At 40.4% G+C, this 23,587-nt stretch overlaps 1 protein-coding gene across 1 annotated transcript in view; it reads right to left on the bottom strand.

The window, feature by feature from the left end:
• Positions 1-23,587, bottom strand: part of LOC136879361 (ectonucleotide pyrophosphatase/phosphodiesterase family member 5) — a 78,472-nt gene that overhangs the window by 24,427 nt on the left and 30,458 nt on the right. Inside the window, exons 2-3 of the mRNA XM_067153177.2 lie at positions 12,846-13,132; positions 3,339-3,520 (exon numbers count right to left, since the gene is read on the bottom strand). Of these exons, the coding sequence (XP_067009278.2) occupies positions 3,339-3,520; positions 12,846-13,132 (469 nt within the window). The remainder of the gene's footprint in view (positions 1-3,338; positions 3,521-12,845; positions 13,133-23,587) is intronic.

Here is a 23,587-nt window from a genome sequence, read left to right as displayed (position 1 = left end):
AGTAGTGGTAATTACTATTTTAAGAGGAAATATAATTGGGCAACCATCCTATATTAACAATCAGAGGGAAAAATGGAAGGAGTCAGACACTTTGAAAAATGATAGTATTGGCCAAAGAAAGGCAAGGACCATGAAGGATGTGAAAATAAAAGACTCTTTAGTGACATCTAATACTGTCCGGGTCAGGAAAGAACAAGAGTTGACCATAGGAGGTTGGATAGGATAGATAAAAGTGAGGAGCCTGGCACATGAAAGTGGAGGCAATGTCAAGACTCAGCTAAGGGCCCATGGGTCACTAACCCATGCTTGCAAGTTAACAGCCCCTGGGGGCTAAAAATAGTGAATACACAACACACAACAGTTTAGTAGCTACTCAAACAAAACCGGTTTCTTCTCTCCACAGCATGGTCACATTTCAACAGGTCTGTGATTCAGTTTACAGTGAAGTTAGTTAGAGATAGAGTAGTAAGATGTGGTAGAATTGTCAATAATTAATTCCGTTTCATTTCATGTTCGCGGTAGGGTTGCCACTATTAAATTTCCAGTCCACATATATTGTGATGTTAAATAGATAACAGGTAAAATTACGAATATCAAAGAGAAATATGACTGTGTTCATCTGTCATGTATTCTGAAAAGAAGGTTTCTTTTTAGAAATAGGATTAAATATTACATCATTGCTACTGTATGTTATAGGGAAATAATTTTTCCAATTTTATAGGTTTGAAAAGGAGATTGAAGAGTTATTGATAACACTGGCTGCGAATTCAAACTTTCCGATCATTGCATGAAATTTACATAGTGATCTTTTATATTTCGGGCATGCTGATTCTGGAACTGAAGTCAATTTTCCCTTATCAAATCAGGTTTTTGTGCAAATTCAAAATGAAAATTTGATAAAAATGCAGCACGCGCACATGCAAGATTACTATTATCACATGTAAAGAACGCTTCTTATTATTTTCACCGATTTGAACACTCCTATCTTACACTGGTATACAGTACTTATGAACATAATATAAAGATATGTAGTGTATTGCGTTAACAGATCTGTAGAAAAACACAGCCAAATGGACCAAAATTTACCACGCATTAAGCCTCATAACGTACTGAGAATGGTAAGTCTGCGGTTTCAATTTTATAATGTCCTACCTTAGTATAAGAAACTTCTTTGCCTTGCTTTTCGTGTGTGAGGAGTAGTTGGACCTTCTCTCTTTAGTAACCAGCAGTAATCTGCCAGCATGCTTTTGTTCCATTTCCCTTGATATCTGTGTTTCATTCCCTGTAGATCCTGATAGAATCTTTCTCCTTGCTCTTTGCTCAGCATTCCTAGGTTCTCAGGGAAATAGTCCAGATGTGAATGTAACATGTGCACTTTCAAGCTCATTTTGCAGTCTAAATCTTGGAAAGAAACAAGCAATCCATCCACCATTTGTTCGTACTCTGAATCCTTTGTGTTTCCAAGAAAGGTTTTGACCACATTCCAGAATGTTGTCCATGCCGATCACTCTGCAGTGCACATAACGTCTTCAAAATTAACATCAGAAACAAGTTTTCTGATATCTGAACCTGTGAAAATACCCTCCTTGATTTTGGAATTACTGATGCCTGAGAATCGATGACACAGGTACTGTTTAGGGCCTTAATGAATTGCTTCATAAGCCTTAATTTGATATGAAGCAGAAGTAACAGTATTTTGCTCTTGTGAAAAAGAGTTTCTTGTTTTATGTTTTTCAACCCTACAGTCCATTGTCTACGTGGCCATTCTTTTTTGAGTCCAGTGATGTAACCTTGCTCGACTGCCCCACTCGCACAGAAAGCACAGGTGTTTTGTGTAACCTCCTTGTAAACGTAACAAAATACCTATCACTTTGAAATCACCACACACTTGCCACTTGTGTTCCTGGTACTTCAGTTTACACAACAGCATTTTGAGATTTCTATATGTTTCTCGCATAATAATTGAATGAGCAACGGGAATGGATCCAAGTTTGTTTTCATTGTGAAAAAGGACGCACTTCAAACTATGCTTGGAGGCGTCGATGAAAAGTCTCCAGTCAATAGGGTCATACTGTGGTGCTCCTAGTTTTAAAATAACCTCCGGAATGTTGTTGCAGTAAAACAAGTCTCCCTCTTCAGAAAAGAAGGGTGTAAATTCTTGTTCACGATGTCAGTACCAATAGTACGTCATCCCTGGTGCCAACATGTTCCTTTCACAAAGTCTAGACCTGAGTAACTAGGCAGATTCCTTTGTAAGGCCAAGATCTCGAATGAAGTCATTTAATGCACTTTGCTCGAACAGTCTTGGTTCTTTTTCAACACATTCAGGGGAGAAATCACAGCCAGAGTTAGTACCTACCATTTCTGCATCAGATTCAGAAGAGAGACAATCCTGTAAATGTTCTGGACGCTGTGGTACTGGTGTATCAGGATGATGAGGAACAGGTAAAATTCCAGATCGAATATTGCTTGGATACACAATGTTACCTTTGTTGCTGCTGTTAAATCCCTTCACATTCACGGAACAGAAGTAGCAGTGAGTACTGTGGTCTGGGGGTTCTCAACACCATTGGAATACTGAATGGCAACACAGTTTGCTTACCGTTCACCCATTGCCAAACTATTCTATACAGGTTTTACAAGCCTTATGTGGTGCCCACGGCTTGTCTTGGTCTCCAGGTTTCAAGCCAAAGTATGCTTTGAGGCCTTTCTCATGAACTCGGTTATATTGCGCCGCTGTCTCATCGGCACGAAACTTCCACATACATAGCAGAATGTATCTGGATTGTTCTTGCAGTCATGTCGTGGCATGTTGATAGATGTAAGTTCAATAAAAATATTAACACAATACGTCACTCGCATATAGAATGCTTATAAAGACAAAAATCTCTTTTCACTAGCAAGCGAAACACAACTCAGACTGTTGCAGACGAAGCACAACAGAATGATGCCACTCAGCCAAAACCGCACGTTGCCGGCTCTACACTCTAAGCATGATAATACAACACTACGAGATAGCTGGAAGACATCGAATTAATAAAATAATAAAATAAATGAATAAAAGAATATGGAAATCTAAATTAAAGCAACACTCTTTCTAACAATGTAAGAAGTGCATTAGTGCATGTGATGAAATAAACATAATATAGGATGTTTGAAAAAATGTGATGGGATGGGAAAAAATTAACATCAGATCCTGATTCAGGATGCAGAAGTCATCCTCAAAAGCAATACAGGATGGCGGCAATGAAACCATCGCAAGACAGTGTAATCCACCACTTTTTCATGCACTCTACATGTAGGTACCTCCAAGTCTAGGGAAGAATAAGCGTCCTTACCATTTGAAGGGAACAGGTGCAACACTGGTGAGGTCCCCACCTGTGTTACATTATACTCTGTAAGCAGACTGCTGAGGTCGATAATCTTGTCTTTTGTCACGGTTTCCATTCCATGGTCACTGACAAGCAGCACATTTACTGTGTCTGATAAGTTGTTCTCCTTCAGGCTATCGTAGATATATCTGTACACAGAGCAGATTAATTTCTTATTAAATTTTCAATTCTTCTGAACCCTGTTATTATACGTAAGTGATAACAAAATACACTGACTGGGGAAATGTGATCACTTCACAAATATCGCCAACTGCATGTTGAATCACCGAATCCTGTAAGATCTCCGAAGTTAAGCAACAATGAGTATGGTGACCACTTGGATAGGTAACCCACATGCTGTTGGCTAGAATAGAAGCAGAAAGGAACTGGTCACTCTACCACGTGTAAACTCTGGTTCAGAATGCCTGATCAGTGACCCCTGACTTAGCTGGAGGCAAGGACTAGGTCAGCAATGTTCATACAGGGTCTCTCTTATAAACCCAGACCAAGCACTGTTTGTACTCTGCGCTACAGCAGCTGCCTTACGTCGCGTGCCACCGCCCTGCTTTAAGCGTTTATATAATCTTACATGAAATCTTACCTTATAAAAGATGTTGGAAGTGTCTTCCTTCATAATGAGGGATTTCATAAACACCATTAGGATTTTCTGCACAACAATAGCAAGATTTATGACTGTTCACATGCTTAAAATAAATACAATTTTTTAATGTTCCACTTCTCAATACTAAAAATCATTTGATGTTTTACAAAAACATTACAATGATATTAACAGGTACTAGTTTCGGTCCACTGTGGACCATCATCACCCTAGCCGAAGTACAAAAGCAATGTCCAATGAGACCAGCATAAAATTAAAAGTTGACAGAGTTGGGCATGTTCTATGGTGGAATGAAGACTTGCTGTGTTAAACAGAAGTAGTCTCAATTCAATAGGAACCCAATGAACCTGAAAAAAAGAAGTTAGAATTAACGCGAGGAATCAAATAGAGAACGAGCAAGGGAAAGAAACAAAATAACGATGACTCACCTTGTGCTATGTAGAACAAACTTGCTGTATTGAATATATTCAATTGGACAATTTTCCCTCTAAGCTAATGTGGAACTCACATCTAGAACTTTCCAGAAACATAGGACTTCGTATATACCAGATATAACTTTAATTGTGCAACACAGGAGTAACCGTCAACCAAAGACTTTCTCATCAGAAGATTTTATGTGACTTCACAAAGATTTTATTTGTCAATGTTAACGCATCTTTGCTACATTTATCACAATTCATGTAAACATTTTTTCACTTTTGTATGTCATTCCACCACCATCCCATCTCATTTCTCCAGGACCATGTGACCTTGCCGCAGTGGGGAGGCTTGCGTGTCCCAATGATGCAGATAGCCGAGTCGCAGGTGCAACCATATCGGATGGGTGTCTGTTGAGAGACCAGACTAACGAATGGTTCATCGAAAGGAGGGTAGCAGCCTTTTGGTAGTTGCAAGGGTGGCAGTCTAGATGATTGACTGATACGGCCTTGTAATAATACTCAACATGGCTTAGCTGTGTTGATACTGCTACACGGCTGAAAGCAACGGGAAACTACAGCCGTAACTACCTCCCAAGGACATGCAGCTCTCTCTGTATGAATGATGTACTGATGATGGCTTCCTCCCGGGTAAAATATTCCGGAGGTAAACTAGTCCCCCATTCGGATCTCCGGGTGGGGACTACAAGAGAGGGGGCGATCATCAGGAAGATGGATACTGACATTCTGCGAGTCGGAGCATGGAATGTTAGAAGTTTGAATCATTGTGGTAGGTTAGAGAATCTGAAAAGGGAGATGGATAGGCTAAAGTTAGATGTAGTTGGTATAAGTGAAGTATGTTGGCAGGAAGAACAAGATTTTTGGTCAGGCGACTACCGAATTATCAACACAAAATCAAACAGGGGAAATGCAGTAGTTGGTTTAATAATGAATAAGAAAATAGGGCAGCGGGTAAGCTACTACGACGAGCATAGTGAAAGAATTATTGTCGTCAAGATAGACACCAAACCAATGCCCACCACAGTAGTGCAGGTCTATATGCCTACTAGTTCAGCGGATGATGAAACAGAAAGAATATATGAAGATTTAATACAATATGTAAAAGGTGACGAGAATCTAATTGTGATGGGAGACTGGAATGCAGTGGTAGGCCAAGGAAGAGAAGGTAGTACAGTAGGAGAATTTGGATTGGGACAAAGGAACGAAAGAGGAAGTCGGCTGATTGAATTCTGCACTGATCATAATTTAGTCCTTGCTAATACTTGGTCCAAACACCACAAACGGCGGCTGTATACATGGACGAGACCTGAAGACACTGGAAGGTATCAAATAGACTTCATTATGATTAGGCAGAGATTCCGAAACCAGGTGTTGGATTGCAAAACTTTTCCAGGAGCAGACGTGGATTCTGACCACAACTTGTTGGTCATGAAATGCCATCTGAAGTTGAAGAAATTGAAGAAAGGAAAGAATGAAGAAAGATGGGATCTAGACAAGTTGAAAGAAAAGAGTGTGAGGGATTGTTTCAAGGAACATGTTGCACAAGGACTAAATGAAAAGGCTGAAGGAAACACTATAGAGGAAGAGTGGAGAGTCATGAAAAATGAAGTCAGTAGGGCTGCTGAAGAAATGTTAGGAAGGAAGAAAAGATCAACTAAGAATCAGTGGATAACTCAGGAGATATTAGACCTGATTGATTAATGACGAAAATACAAGAATGCTAGAAATGAAGAGGGCAGAAAAGAATACAGGCGATTAAAGAATCAAGTGGATAGAAAGCGCAAGGTAGCTAAGGAAGAATGGCTGAAGGAGAAGTGCAAGGATGTCGAAGGCTGTATGGTCCTGGGAAAGGTAGATGCTGCATACAGGAAAATCAAGGAAATCTAGGTGTATGAATATTAAGAGCTCAGATGGAAAGCCACTTCTAGGGAAAGAAGACAAAGCAGAAAGATGGCAGGAGCATATCCAACAGTTGTATCAAGGTGAAGATGTAGATAATTTGGTTCTGGAACATGAAGAAGTTGTTGATTCTGATGAAATGGGAGACCCAATTTTGAGGTCAGAGTTTGACAGAGCTGTGAGTGACCTAAATAGGAACAAGGCACCTGGAATTGATGACATTCCCTCTGAATTACTGACTGCCTTAGGAGAAACCAGCATGGCAAGGTTATTTCATTTAGTGTGCAAGATGTATGAGACAGGAGAAGTCCCATCCGATTTTCGGAAGAATGTTGTTATACCTATTCCCAAGAAAGCCAGTGCTGACAGGTGTGAAAACTACCGCAGCATTAGTTTAGTATCTCATGCCTGCAAAATTTGAACACGTATGATTTACAGAAGAATGGAAGAACAAGTTGAAGCTGAGTTGGGAGAAGATCAATTTGGCTTCAGAAGAAACGTAGGAACACGTGAAGTAATCCTGACTTTACGTCTGATCTTAGAGGATCGAATCAAGAAGGACAAGCCCACGTACATGGCATTCATAGATCTAGAAAAGGCATTCAATAATGTTGATTGGACCAAGCTATTTATGATTCTGAAGATGATAGGGATCAGATACCAAGAACGAAGAATTATCTACAATCTGTATAAAAATCAGTCTGCAGTGATAAGAATCGAGGGCTTTGAAAAAGAAGCAGCAATCCAGAAAGGCGTGAGGCAAGGCTGCAGTTTGTCTCCTCTCCTTTTCAATGTTTACATAGAACAGGCAGTAAAGGAAATCAAAGAGAAATTTGGAAAGGGAATCACAGTCCAAGGAGAGGAAATCAAAACCTTGAGATTTGCCGATGATATTGTTATTTTATCTGAGACACAGAAGATCTCGAGAAGTTGCTGAATGGTATGGATGAAGTCTTGGGTAAGGAGTACAAGATGAAAATAAATAAGTCCAAAACAAAAGTAATGGAGTGCAGTCGAACGAAGGCAAGTGATGTAGGAAATATTAGATTAGGAAATGAAGTTTTAAAGGAAGTAGATGAATATTGTTACTTGGGTAGTAAAATAACTAACGATGGCAGAAGTAAGGAGGACATAAAATGCAGACTAGCACAAGCAAGGAAGAGCTTTCTTAAGAAAAGAAATTTGCTCACTTCAAACATTGATATCGGAATTAGAAAGATGTTTTTGAAGACTTTCGTGTAGAGCGTGGCATTGTATGGAAGTGAAACATGGACGATAACTGGCTCAGAAAGAAAGAGAATAGAAGCTTTTGAAATGTGGTGTTACAGAAGAATGCTGAAGGTGAAATGGATAGATCGAATCACGAATGAAGAGATACTGAATCGAATTGGTGAGTGGAGATCGATTTGGCTAAATTTGACTAAAAGAAGAGATAGAATGATAGGACACATCTTAAAACACCCAGGACTTGTTCAGTTGGTTTTTGAAGGAAGTGTAGGTGGTAAGAACGGTAGGGGTAGACCAAGGTATGAATATGACAAGCAGATTAGAGCAGATGTAGGATGCAATAGTTACGTAGAAATGAAAAGGTGAGCACAGGATAGGGTGGCATGGAGAGCTGCATCAAACCAGTCTATGGACTGATGACTCAAACAACAACACCAACAACACTTTATTTTATTTCATGACTATGTCTTTTGCTTATGTACTTCGGCTAGGCTGATGATGGTCCACAGTGGACCGAAACTAGTACCTGTTAATATCATTGTAATGTTTTTGTAAAACATCAAATGATTTTTAGTACTGAGAAGGTGGAACATTAAAAAATTGTATTTATTTTAAGTATAGTCTTAACTCAATATGGAACCTAACCATGAAGTTTATTACTTTGAATGACTGTTCACATGACCAATAAGATGAAACCAGGCGTCATCTGAAAAGAACATAAGCTGTGGATCGAATAAACGATCATTCATTGATGCAAGATACCACTCACAATATCTCATTCTTCTGGCTGGATCAGCAAGTTTCAAACAATGGGCCCATGTAAACCTGTACGGTTTGATGTCTAACAGCTTTGTAGTTCTGTGTGCAGAAGAAACTGAAGCCCCTACGTGTTGTGGTAATTTTGTGAGTGATTTATTCGGTGACAATTCAAGATTCGCACCAACGTCATCTACGTTTTCCTGTGTTAAAACTGTTTGTGTACGCGTATGTTTTTTATTGAACACTGAGCCCGTAGTTTCAAATTTATTCACAATTACGTGAATCTGTGCTCATGAAGGTGGCACATCACCAGGAAATTGCTGAACAAATGCATCATGTCCCTGTCAAGCTGACTCGTACTTAAAATAACTTTTACATACGAAAATATGGTGTTGTAATGATAACTGTCTCACCTGTTAACAGCTGAAATTCAGACTGGCTATTGATGCTAGGTCAAACATGTGCACACTCCTTGCAAGGTAAAGAACTATGCGCATGTGTCCCGTACAGCTTTAGGTCTCGGAAAGTAGAAACACCCCTGGACGGTCTGGGTTTATAAGAGAGACCCTGTGTTTTGATAAAGTACTTAGGCTATTTAGTTTTTAATAAATATCATAACAGTGATGATGTGATGTCATGTGGTCTGTGGAGAGGCCTGGTGCAGGTCATTCTAGTTCACACCCACAGGTGATTTGCACATCTGGGTATGTGGTAGTGGAGGTGATGAGGTAGGGAGAGGGTGAAACCTCTTCCTGTCAAAAACATATCAGATGTAAGGCTTTTCAGGCGTTTGCTCTATTAACCAGTGTTTCGTCTTAGGTCTGACACTAGACTCATCAGAGTGGGATGTGTCAGACCCTACCCACTGACGCTGGAGTGTATGCAGGTGAACTTATCAGAAGCCCTTATAAGAGGCACAGCCTGATAACTGCATACGGGAGATAAATCTCCACAATGGAATTATTGCCCGCCTAGCAATTCCCTCCATGGGAATTTAGAATTTTCCATTTAGCCTCTTCCAGTCGAATAACACCAAGAGGTCTGCTCAAGGCTTAATATCTCTACCCAGTGGACGGATGACCATCAACAGCATTATGCACCCTCACTCCATATGAACTGTGGAGAGATTTGGAATTGAATGCAATTTAGTGATTAGAAATTGTATATGACCACTTCTCTTACTCTGCCGGCCAACAATCTGATTGCAAGTAATCAGCTTCATTTTCCTTATCAAAATCTAATCACAGAGAGTTACAATAATTGAAAATCTTCCACCTTTTTGATACTTTTTATTTGCTTTTTAGCAAATTTTTATTTGTAAACAGTACATGTTTCGTTCTCACTTGTGAACATCTTCAGCTGTTGTTAAGCTTAGGTGGATCACTAAGTTTTTGAACACGTTATTTGCAAGTATAGTATACTAGTATACTAGACATAAAGCAGCATCAAACGTTCCCCCTCCAGGGTCACAGTAGAATTGGAGTCTAACAACAGCAAGAAATTGAGACGAAACTCCCTTCCCAAAATTGATCAGCAATCAGCTCCAAAGATCCTCATTAGACTCAATTTAGGGCACTTTAGGCAAGCTCATAATAAATAACAGCTTACCTGGAAGGAGTGAAAGAAAAAACATTCAACAACAATTTGAACAGTGTCATGAAGCCAATCATTTTTAAAACCTTTTAACCGGAAGACAAACAGACATTTTTAAAGGGTAACAAAGTGAAACTTTTAACAACTGTTCTAATGAATAGATATAGTTTTTAAGCTGACCAACTATGTAATCATCCAGTCTCATTTCATTAACCCATTAACCCCCACATTGTTTTAACATCATTTTAATTTAATTTGTATTCTAGTAGTCTTTAAGAGAATCAATGTACTTGCAAATAACGTGTTCAAAAACTTAGTGATCCACCTAAGCTTAACAACAGCTGAAGATGTTCCCAAGTGAGAACGAAACATGTACTGTTTACAAATAAAAATTTGCTAAAAAGCAAATAAAAAGTATCAAAAAGGTGGAAGATTTTCAATTATTGTAACTCTCTGCAGCAATCTGATGGTAAACTGGCTAACCACAGTATCAGACCATAAAGACTAAATGCCCTATGATCATCGCCACCAGACGGGCTATCATAATAAAAATTAACATAAATGAATCTCTTAATTATAGAAGGCTACTTAGGATTTTTAAGTGTTCTCATCATATCAAAAGGATCACATATCAGTATCACCTGTATAGCTATCATTCTATTTGTATATTTAACAGTTTTATGACTAAAATATCCATTTTCTGTTTTTAAGTTTCCATTGGTATGGAAGGCCTATCTGGTGGTTATTTGGGATTTCTAAACAAATTTGCAAAATGTTATCTGCTCTGTAAGTGAATTTTTCTGTTTAACTCTCTGCCTTTATGGTAGGGAAATTTTACAGGGCTATTGCACTGGAGGACAATTGGCACAACTTTTGTTAAAGAGCCTAAACATTTTGAACTTTACTTGATTGTGTTGTATGTGCAATGCAATGATAGCATAGGAGTGCAAATTAGACATAGATATGTGTGAACCCATGAAGACAATCTTTGCACTCTCCAAGTCATATAGGGCTGTCTCACACTTACAGTTGAGGTCAGAAATTGTGACTTACTTAAATACAAAGCCTGTTCAAAATATAACTGAATTTTGAAAATACTACAGCTTCTCGTATGTGGCATTGTATAGTAGTTTCCTAAATAACTAGCCACTTGCCACACATTTCTGAAACAATTAGTAATCTCTCAGCAGTTCTTAGTTTGCATGCGTGTAGAGTATGTAGGATTGTCAAGATACATGGATATTACAAGCAGCATATCAACATTCACTTCTACCTCAAATTGGGGGAAACATTTATAGGGACATATGAAATGATGAAGACAGTTTATGGTGGTTCACTGAGAGCAGACAAAACACAACAAGCAGGTTGAATATGAAAGTGTTGTAAACCATGAGGGTAAACAGTATATCACTTGATGTCTTGAGACTTTGATGTTTGAGAGAGGTCAGGAGAAAGAGACCAGACCTTTGGAGAAAAACTGCTGGAGTCTCCACCAAGACAATGCACCAGATCATGCATCACTGTTGATTTGTGAATTTTGTATGATGAGACAACTGTGCTTCTGCATTCACCCTACTCACTGACAGACTTTTTCCATTCCCTAAACTGAAATTCACACTGAAAGGACAATAGTTTCAGGAGATCATACTGAAATCAGAAGTAGAACTGTACGTGATCCCACAAATTATTCACCAGGACTGCTTCCGTACATAGAAATGGCATTGTATTAATAGAGGTGGAGAATATTTTGAAGGAGACAAAACTGTACTGTTCAGAATTATTTCCTAAGTTTTTTGTTTTGTTTGTTTTGTTTTTAACAGGACTTGTAAGCACTTCCTACATGGTATTTCTAGTCTCACTACATAAGTTTTATTTGAATTTAGTTCAATCAATCAATCAATCAATCAATCACTACTGATCTGCATTTAGGGCAGTCGCCCAGGTGGCAGATTCCCTATCTGTTGTTTTCCTAGCCTTTTCTTAAATGATCGCAAAGAAATTGGAAAATTATTGAACATTTCCCTTGGTAAGTTATTCCAATCCCTAACTCCACTTCCTATAAACAAATATTTGCCCCAATTTGTCCTCTTGAATTCCAACTTTATCTTCATATTGTGATCTTTCCTACTTTTAAAGACATCACTCAAATTCGTCTACTGATGTCCTCCCACGCCATCTCTCCACTGACAGCTTGGAACATACCACTTATAATACCAATATAAATGGTCCGTTATTGGACATTATAAATTTTCCAGCTAATTCATTCCTGTTTGCCAGCGTTTCGCCCCCGTGTGCTAGGCTGGGCTCATCAGTTGGTACCTAGCACACCTACCAAGACGCTGGCTAGTGCATACCATGGAGGCCACTGCTTAGGCTAATTGTAGCCACCGGCAGTGCCAATGCACTATGAGAGACTTTGTCTCCTTATCAAAAATTGATGCCTGCTTGGCCATCAGATGATATAGATGTTGATTCCCATAGGGAATCTGAAATATTTGTTCCGAATGAGTAAATTTATAATACCAATATAAATGGTCCGTTATTGGACATTATAAATTTTCCAGCTAACTCATTCCTGTTTACCAGCGTTTTGCCCCCGTGTGCTAGGCTGGGCTCATCAGTTGGTACCTAGCACACCTACCAAGACGCTGGCTAGTGCATACCATGGAGGCCACTGCGTAGGCTAATTGTAGCCACCGGCAGTGCCAATGCACTATGAGAGACTTTGTCTCCTTATCAAAAATTGATGCCTGCTTGGCCATCAGATGATATAGATGTTGATTCCCATAGGGAATCTGAAATATTTGTTCCGAATGAGTAAATTTATAATACCAATATAAATGGTCCGTTATTGGACATTATAAATTTATAAAATAACCTTTGTGAAATTTTATTTTATGATACCTTACCCATAGGTATTGTAAAACATTGTTCCAGTACCTGGTAATGTTATCTACTCTGCGTATCTGTTCCGTGACCTGTGGAGACTCGGGTCCAAACACGTGAGAGTGTCTGTCAGGATCCTCAAAGTACATGAATACCAGGTTGGCTGCTGTCTGTGGATGTGTGAACCAGTTCATGACTGTATCAACACGCTCTTCCCAGGGAACTGAGTAGTTGTAGCTCTGGTGGAACGTGGGGAGTCTGCCTTGGAACTCCATGTCACCCGACGGCCACATCATCACTCCGCTGTGGCGCCAACTACCAGGGGACTGCTCATTCAGAGACTGAAATATTAATTATTTATTTATTTAGCTTATAGCTAGTACATGCTTTTTGTTACATCAACAAAACTTAACATGATAACTAGAGCCCGGAAGTTCAGGCATTTATTTTGGCTAAAATAGGCAGGCAAATAAGCACTTAAAATTTAGGAAATAGGCAGTGAAATAATTTAAATTGGCATTTATAATGACAAAAATGGGCAGTAAAATAATAAAGATGGTTTAATGTAAGCTATGTAATGCACATCTGCACCCCATTTTGCTACTTAATTTTACATCCCTGTGTGGGTGGGGGTGATAGAACAACATCAACGGTTCCCCTAGGTGAATCCGGCGTTGCTTCCACTTTCTTGTGTCAGGTTCCTTGCTCTTATATTTCATACCCGAACTCCCTTCTTTTTCGACCTTGACAGTATTATGTTTTCGAGGATTAGGGAGTTTTTAATTTTCACGCCCTTCGTGGCCCTTCCATTTCTTTTTCCTATATCTCCATTTTTTGAAGTGTCAATTTTCCTTCTGATAATGTTAATAGAAGATGGTTACCAAATTGCTTTTCCTCTTAAAGCAATAATCACCACCACCACTTAATCTTATGTAGCGGGACCTGGCAACCCTCTCGACCATTTCGCTTGTGGAGTGAGTTTTCAGTAGAGATTTGTGTAATATTAAAATTTTGTTTGGGTAAATGTTATTTTCCTTATCTTATCATCATCATCTTCATTTCCCATTTCCAGCTTCCCGGGTTGGGTTGTGAATCAAGGACCTCCATCGCTGCCTATCTCTCCACCACTCTTCTCCTTTTTTTGAGAACATCTTTTGGTTTTCCTCCCCTCTTCTCTCTGCACTCCCACATTGAATCTGTCCACTTCTTCCAGGGTCTTCCTCGTTGTCTCTTTCCTGTTAACTTCTCTGAAAAAGCTTTTTTGACACTCTCTTTTCTATTATATATAAATTATAAACACAAAAATTTTCCACCTATTCAATTCATAGTTTTATTTACACTGTGTGTATTTACTGTACATTACATGGGTTGCTTCGGACTAGTTTCAACCGTACTTGGGGTCATCATCAGCTGTATTTAAACAACACACAATATTTGATGAAATACTAAAACATGTTTCTAATGAGCAGTAAGAACAGTATGAAACAAATATACAGTTAACACTGATGTATGGCTGAATTAGGCGAAGTGCTATGGTGCTAAAAATGTTGCATATGAAAGTGAAATATTACGTGTTGCAGTCAAGTCAGTTGCCCGGGACCCGTCAAAGCTGTCTACGACCCTGGTTTCACATTAAATAATATGATACCGGTTCTGCCTGAACACAACAGAATCTGGTATATGCATAACTTTTGATACCAGTTCTACCTGAACAAAACAAAATTTGGTATATGCATGAATAAAGTGTAACAGAAGTAATAAGTAGGCCTACAAACACATTGCAAATAGTAATATTAATAAAACAATAAAGTCCCAGCTTAATTTCTTGGTAGATGATACCTGGAAAGGTATACTCGGATAATAAATCTTTAAAAATCATCTACATGTTTGTGTCGTTTCGTTGCTATAAAAAAAATGTATTCTAAGCGTGATGTTCTCATGAAAACTGTTTTAAAACATTTCCTTTCTCTGTCTTATCCACTGATGGAGAGAGAAGATCCATTGAGTTTAAACATGCTTGCACTAGGCTATGTATTATTTGATTAGTGTACAGTGACATAACAATAGGCAATACAGGAAATGTCAGACTTATCCATTAATATTAGCTGTATCGAAAAGCACTATATTACGGAAGTTGTACTAAATAGTCCTATAATTTTCGTACTTTTATGTTTCATGCGTTTTACCTTACAACGGGGGTATCGACGATTATTATATCCTTCACTTCCATTCAGGCAATAGTGGGTTTGAACCCCACCGTCGGCAGCCCTGAAGATGGTTTTCCGTGGTTTCCGACTTGCACACCAGGCAAATGCCGGGGCTGTACCTGAATTAAGGCTACGGCCACATCCTTTCCACTCCTATCCCTTTCGTATACCATCGTCGCCATAAGACCTAACTGTGTCGATGTGGCGTAAAACTAATATTGTAATATATATATATATGCCTATATCTTTCACAAACTTCCAAATCAAATACCGGTAATAGTTCTATCTAAAATATGTAAATTACAAAAATGATAGAACATCCAATTTCCAATAGGATAGTTTATACTTGATGCATTTTTTTAGGATGAGTACATGAGAGTTCCAGAGTGGAAACACTGCCCTTTCACTCATCTGTTTCTGAGAATACCCGGTGAGTTGGAAAAACTCTATTTTTCTCTACTAGAAGGGAGGAAGCTATATGTCCTGAGGGTATGATACCCTCAAGTTTGATAATAAACCCCCTCATCGCTAAGCTAATAGTTATTTCATTGACAAATTTGTCGGCAAAATTTTGAATAAATCGAGGGGTAATCTCTGTCCTTAACCCTTAATTAGTCACTCACGGAGATTTCCTATGGGCCGATTACATTTTGTACGGTACTGAACTTCCCAGTTGAATTGTGGATCTCCCCATCCCTATACCTTTCTCCTTGTTCATTTGGACTCGTCCTGTCAGCATTTCGGCACGATCATGCATCCTGTGTGCGAGTGTGGGATCATTGTTTTGACGAGTGACATCGCCTGGTCGTTTCCTCCGTGAGCGATTAAATTACCTTATATTTTAGTGCATCATTTTTTTATTTTGGAGGTCGATGACCTTGTTGTTTTGCTCTTCTGAGCTTATTTTAGAAAAATATTATTTCATATGATGTGATCGTCGTAGGTAATGGCGAGTCTCACGAATTTAATATCATAAGATCATTCGACGTATTTAAGGTATACAGTATTCTGCTTTTAGATCAAACAAACTGTGTAAAAATAACCTGCAAGTACTTAAAAGGGTTTCTTTTAATTATACCGAAGAATACTGCAAACGAACATGCCAAAACAACATCTCAAAGGACAAAAATTACGCGCATTTTTCACCCCGGAGGTTACTTCCGTGCGCGACTAGTAATGTAATAATTTTTGCGCGACCAGACAAGGGTTAAGAAACCAATTTCGAATTAATTACTGGAATTCAACGTTAAATTTGGGTAAGGCTGAAATGTTCGAATTAAAACAGGTCATAAGTAAGCCACGGTCAGCGATGTTTACGCAAATCTTGTATTCAGCTTCTTGGCCCCCATGGCCTGTTTTAAGAGTCGGATGCCCAGGACGGCAGATTGGCCAAGGAGTACCTATCTTAGACTTCATCATATTTGCTGTTTTGTTTAACTGAGATCTAATATAATACGAGTGTTTGCTGTACGAGCTATAATAATGCAGATATTCATGAATTTACATTTTTATTGCTCTAAGTCTACCACTGAGGACAGTGGTGTATGCTGGGATCAAGACGTGGGCTACCACTAGACTTAGGTTATTCCTTTTCATTGGTTGTTTTAGTGAACGACAAGCTTTCAGCGTTTTGAGCTGCAGCCTATAGCCAATGGAGAAGCCTGCTGTGTTGTCAAGGCTGCTTAACAAACTACTGCCCTGGTCTCTACTACTACCAGTGCTCAACCCCTGATCAATGGAGATGGTAGCCTAAGGTTTAGCAAATTAAAGTCCGGCTTTGTGGCTAAATGGCCCCAATTTTCAGAATCAGCTCCCTCATACTGTTAATTCCCCTGGCTTGGTGACTGGGAGTTTATGCCACTTCGCCATTCATTTTATCCTCATTAGGTCACCACTAAGCCTATACAGATGCCATGCTCCATTATTATTATTATTATTATTATTATTATTATTATTATTATTATTATTATTATTATTATTATTATTATTACATAAAACGTTGAATTTTACAGCGGTCGTACCCATCGTTCACTGGTTATTTAGCTTCCTCGGGAGATCAGTGGTGGTGTCCGACCCATGATCACGGCTTCGATTCCAACCAAGAAAAGAGAACACTAAACCTGAAAGACTGCATTTCATTTTAACAGATCTACCAATAAAAAGAAACCGAGCTCGATAGGTGCAGTCGCTTAAGTGCTGCCAGTATCCAGTATTCGGAAGATAGTGGGCTCGAGCCCCATTGTCGGCAGCCCTGTAGGGGGTTTTCCGTGGTTTCCCATTTCCACACCAGGAATGCTGGATCTGTACCTTAAATAAGGCCACGGCCGCTTCCTTCCCACTTCTAGCCCTTTCCTCTCCCACCGTCACCATTAAGAACTACCTGTGTCAGTGCGACGTAAAGCAACTTGCAATAAAAAGAAAACTATATTGTTCCTATAACAGCAGCCCTGCAGTGTCTTCCTACAAGGATGTAGAAGTAAACGGGAGTGAAATACCAGCACTCCGTTATCTATATAATTAAGTCAGAAGTATGAGGTGAGGAAGTATAAATACGATGAGTATTAAGGCTATAGTATACACCTAGCGACAAAGTCGCGGGACATTGTATGGGGACAGTTCCGAGACACTGTCCCTAGACTGTTGCGATACCATGTCCCGCGTCCACATCTATAGAGCCAGTTGCACCACAGGAACCGGCGCGGAATGGCGCAAGAAATTGCTTTATGTGCTTTTAACGTTGTAATCTTTTTCTCCATCTCGTGAATGGACATAGTGAACTTTTTAGCCAGAGACTCCATTGCTTCCCTCCTTTTGTCTCTGTTTTTATACTCGGTAGACATAACATCCCAAAGACAAGGGAGGGTGTGTAAATCCTCAATGATTTTTAGAGCAGTTTCCATCGGAGAACAACAGAATACGAAACACAACACCAACACGCGGCGGCTATCTTCACACTGGCATCGGCGTGTCCCGGGACTTTGTCTCGCGACACGTCCAGACTACATCATTATGCGCAACATTTGTATCATGTATCCCATTTCGAATGGAAGACCTGCGACATGCAACTTTTGTATCGCGACAGTCCCAAACACGGAAAAAATGTCGCAGGACATCCCTGGAACTTGTCGCGATACACGTGTTCCGCAACTTTGTGGCTTGGTGTGTACTAGCCTTTATAATGCATGGTTGATAGCAGTGGCGATCTGATGGACCGAAGCTTAGCACACCTATCACCCCGGTGCCCGCTCCTATCCGATATACAACAGCAAGCCGCGCGGGTGAGTCGAGATGAGAGGGACGAGTGTCTGGGCTGCAATATCAGTCTCCGATGCCTTTCCCTCAGAAATAGGTGCGACGTTTTCTCTCACTGCTTTCAAGTTTTGTAAATGGAATAATGTGTCAGATGCTTACATTATAATGTGCTTTAGACTTCCATCATTCTTAATTGAGGTTTTAGCTTCACTGATAGCCTTGGTAGTCCTCAGTATACGCCAATGACTGAGGATCATCGCGGACGCGAAAATATTGTTCAGTCGGCCATGGCAAAGAATCAACTGGTGATGGTGGTGGTGGTGGTGGCTGTTGTCATGATTGTTGAAAATCTATAGTTTCGGAACCGTACTTGGGCTGACGAGCGTGAAAATTTCAAAAATCGAAGTAACTTCTGGACAACATGTGGCGAAGATGTTGTATATCTCACTGTGAAGAGGAAGGACAATATACCTAGCAACTAGAATCTGATCTCGGTATAATAAGAGCCATGCCGCGGATAACAACATTGTAGACTCGGTGTGGTAGCACGCCATGTGAGGCGCCATTTCATTCATCGCAGTGAGATCTAAAAGTACCTACACGCTGAAAAAGAAATATAACGCTGAACATTTAAGAAAATTGAGGTGTGAAGAAGAGCGACGAATTTCTTTCGCAAAATGTCGCGAGATATGGACAATGAATGGCTTCCAAATGATCAGAAACGCATTCCACAGATTAAGGTAGCTTATCCAAAATCACCTATGTCAAGCTTCAAAAGGAATACACGGGAGCGTCTCAAAGTTAAGGCGGTCGTGTGTCGTGAGGCGAATTCCTCACAACTGGAGCCCCAGCCAAGCACATCTACTGTCTCAGTAGTAGAATAATCTCAAACCCATACGAACACGCGGGAAGTGTTCTACATTTCCCTTGGTAAATTATTTCAATCCCTAATTCTTCTTCGTATAAACGAATATTTGCCCCAATGTGTCCTCTTGAATTCCAAGTTTAACTTCATATTATGATCTACTTGTCAAGTAGAACATAAAAGGAATCTATCTCAACCTTTTGCTGTAAAATCTGAAGTAAGACAAGAATGTCACCAATCTGGTTTATTGTGACCCTAGATTGTACGTTGAGAAAGGGAACAAATATAAAGTGTGGCATTCAGTGGGGATTAAATAACCGATTGGAAGACCTGAATTATGCGGATGATCTCTGTCTTCTTGCAGAATGTTTTCGGGACATGAAAATCAAACTGAATGACTTAAATATAGAAGCTAAAGAAGTAAGCTTTAACAAAGAGACTAAGGAAATGCGCAAAAATCATCGTAACAATTCCAGCTTGACTCTAGATGGAATGGATATAGAAAGGGTAGAGGAATTTTGTTACTTAAGAAGCATGAAAAGCCAGAGTAGAGATGCTTTTAGAGATGTGGTGAGTCGTATAAATAAATCCAAAGGAGCTTTTGCACAGTTACGGCCAATATGGAGATCCCCCTCACATTCGCATAAAAACGAAGCTAAGGATATTCAACTCGAATGTTAAATCGGTGTTACTGTATGGAAGTGAGATCCGGAAAGTGACCAAGGACATTACCACAAGATTACAGACTTTTATAATCGTTGTGTGAGGTAGGTTATGAGAATATGGTGGCCAAAGACCATCTCCAAAAAAAGACATTTGGGAGGCCACAAGTGACAGCAACAGATAATGAGAAGAAAATGGAGATGGATTGGCTACACCCTGAAAAGACGACAAGAAAGTATCACAAGGTAGGCACTGAGATGGAATCCACAAGGTAGCCGCAGGCAAGGCAGACCGAGGATTACCCGAAAGAGAACCATAGACAGGGAGGTTGCTGCAGTCAACACAAGACATGGACGGAGGCGAAGGCATTGACAGCAGACAGAACAGGCTGGAGAAATTTCGTCGAGGCCCTATGTTTCACCTAGGAATTAAAGGCAATACGTCAAGTCAAATCATGATCCTTCCTGTAAGCCTCCGTGGCTCAGGCGGCAGTGCGCTGGGTTCTGTGGTTAAAATTCCGATCACTTAATGTGAGATTTGTTTGTGCTGGACAAAGCGGAGGTGGGGCAGGTTTTTCTTCGGGTACTTCGATTTTCCCTGTCATCTTTCATTCCAGCAACACACTCCAATATCATTTTACTTCATGTGTAAGTCAATAATCATTGCCCAAAAGGAGTGCGACAGTCTTCGGCAGGCGGCACAATTCCTATCCTCGCCGCGAGATGGGGCTTCGTTCATTTCATTGCTCAGCCGGTTGAAATACCGGAAACAGACTGTGGATTTTCATTAGGATTCTTCCTACTTTTAAAAACTCTTGTCAAGTATATTCGTCTACTAATGCCATTATACAGCATTCTACGTCAAAACACGTTATGCGAGGTGTCCTTTATTTCATCCCAGTGAGTTCTGCGGCAAAAACAATCAAATGATGAACATTTGAGAAAACTGGTCCCTGTGTCTCTCAGACAATGAAATATCTCCATTTTTCTACTCTTCTGATAAGTTTACGAACCCACGTCCTTGTACTTTTACTGTCTCGTCTAGACAGTATCCGAAGAAAGAGGTGCGGTACTGTCAACAAACGCAAGCGTATAATATCAACAGGATATCCTGTTATTGCTAGAACAAATTATATGTACAAGCATGATAACGAAATGAATCGTGTAAGGTTTTACGTTGAACAGCTGGTTAAGCTCACTACAATACGAGGCTCATGGAACCGAATCAACACTGTAGGAAATGTAGCCTATTCGTATTTACTTTTGATTTGTTCTTTTGACCGTCTTTATGTCCCCCTCCGTGGTGTAGTGGTTAGTGTGATAGAAAGGCGGCGTCAAGATAATACCCAGCAAAATTCACAGCCGTGTAGTATACTGCACAATACGACAAAAAGCCCACGAAGAAAATTCAGTTCACTGGCGAAGAAATACCACAGGCAAATGAAGCCAAGTATCTGGGGATGAGCTGAGTGGCTCAGACGGCTAAGGCGCTGACTTTCTGAGTCCAAGTTGACAGGTTCGATCATGGCTGAATCCAGTGATATTTTAAGGTGCTCAAATATATCAGCCCCGTGTCGGTAGATTTACCGGCACGTAAAACTACTCCCGCTGGACAAAATTCATGCACCTCGGCGTCTCTAAAAAACCGTAAAAATAGTTAAAGGGACGTAAAACCAATAACAATGTTATTGCCCGTACCCTCCAATACAAGACACGTCATTTTCAAATACATATCGATAGGCCTAAGTCGCACAAAGCGTACAAGTCGGTAAAATGCCTACTCAACAGACGATCACAACTGGATACCCCTGATAAGCTGCTGATATTGGTGATATATAAGACAGTCCTAAAGGCCTCTCTACACACGACACAATTTCCTGGATAGTTGGCGCGGTAAATCGGGTTGTGTTCTCCACACGACGCAATCTGCTGGACCACTCGATCTGCAGTAGGCTGGCTCGATCAGCTCTGAAAAGACGCGTGATCATGGCTCCTTCATTTTTTAAGTTTCAAAAAACTGGAATTGCATTGTCTTTGTTGTCACTGAAGTTAATACGAAAGAGAAAATATTGCGCTAAAACGTGGTTATTTCAGAGAAAATAATTCTGTCATACTGTACCGTACCCAGGGGTAAATACCCTCTAGGACAGGGCCATCCAAACAGCGCTCCCCGAGCGCTAGCGCTCTGGCCGCGCTCCAAGCCAGTGCTCCGAGCGCTTTGGGGGGGGGGGAGGTAGTTTCGGTAGTGGTGGGAGGAGCTTGGCTAGCTGAGCGAGCGGTCTGCCCGCCGGGCCGAAGGGAGCAGCCGATTTTTTAGTGTGCCACTGAGATTTTATGTGTTAAAAAACACAATTTGTAACGGCATTACAGTGCCAACCACAGGGATGATTACGGTGATTTGACAGACGCCAGTCGCCAATCGAAGTTGGAAGAAATGAAAGAAAATTTCAAGCAGCACTGTTCTGTAAGTATTAGTCTATAGTTTTAATTTTTAAATACTTGTTTACAAACGGGAATGAATAAATGATTGAATTATCTGAAGAACACTAAAGTTGTGACTTGCCGTATTTTTGTCTGACAGGAGATTGAGGAGAGTGAGGTTGGTGGACCCACTTTACGAACAAGCTACAAATGTTCGTCGCAAATTGCCAAAGCTGGGAAACCCTTCGCGGAAGAGAATGTAATCAAGGAGTACCTAATGGACGCGGCGGCATGTATTTGTCCTATGAAGCTAGTCGAGAAATTTCACAAAATCTTTCTTTCTCCTCACACTGTGGCTCGCAGAATAGACAACATGGCCGTTGATATGGAACAGCAATTAATGGAGAATGCAGCAAATTTTGTATAAGTTTCCATCGCCCTCGATGAATCAACCGACATTGCGGACACAGCTCAGCACGTTATTTTCATTCGAGGGGTAGATGACGATATTCGGGTCACCGAGGATTTCCTACTTGGTAGCTATCAAAGACACCACTACCGGTTTCGATATTTTCAAAGCAGTGGGGGGCGTTTTGAGTCAATGGGAAAATGGGAGCGGTTCACGAGTGTAACGACGGATGGAGCTCCTGCATTACGTAGTCTACGCACGGGGTCCCTCAGCTATGTAAAATTAAAAATGACAGGGCGGTACTACCCTAATGGCGGCGATCCAGTGCTTGATACACCAGGAGGGAATCTGTACAAAAGTCGCCAAACTTAAAGACGTAATCGGAACAGTTGTGGGAGTGGTAAATTTTCGTCGATCCCATGGACTCACGCACCGTCACTTCAAAGAGCACCGGGCGAGTTGGCCGTTCAGTTAGGGGCGCGCAGCTGTGAGCTCGCAATCGGGTGAACCCCACTGTTGGCAACCCTAAAGATGGTTTTCCGTGGTTTCCCATTTTCACACCAGACAAATGCTGGGGCTGTACCTTAATTAGTACCTTAATTAAGGGCACGGCCGCTTCTTTCCCATTCCTGGGCCTTTCTTGTCCCATCGTCGCCATAAGACCTACCTGTGTCGGTGCGACGTAAAGCAAATTGAAAAAAAAAAGAAATTCAAAGAGTTCTTGGATGACATCGAAGTGGAGTATCCGGATATCCCGTACCATGCAGAAGTAAGATGGCTGAGCAGGGCGAAGGTGCTTCATCGAGTTTTTTGCTTGCAGAATACAAGAGATACCTTTCATGACATAAAAGGGCGGCCAGAAATTCTTTTGCGTGACCCTAAGTTGATGGCGGACTTGGCCTTTTTAAGTGACTTTACTGCCCGTCTGAATACTTGAACACTTCGCTTACCGAGCTCGATAGCTGCAGTCGCTTAAGTGC

Source organism: Anabrus simplex, chromosome 8 (genome assembly GCF_040414725.1).
Source record: "Anabrus simplex isolate iqAnaSimp1 chromosome 8, ASM4041472v1, whole genome shotgun sequence".
Lineage (NCBI taxonomy): Eukaryota > Metazoa > Arthropoda > Insecta > Orthoptera > Tettigoniidae > Anabrus > Anabrus simplex.
This window is presented reverse-complemented; position numbering and strand designations above follow the sequence as displayed.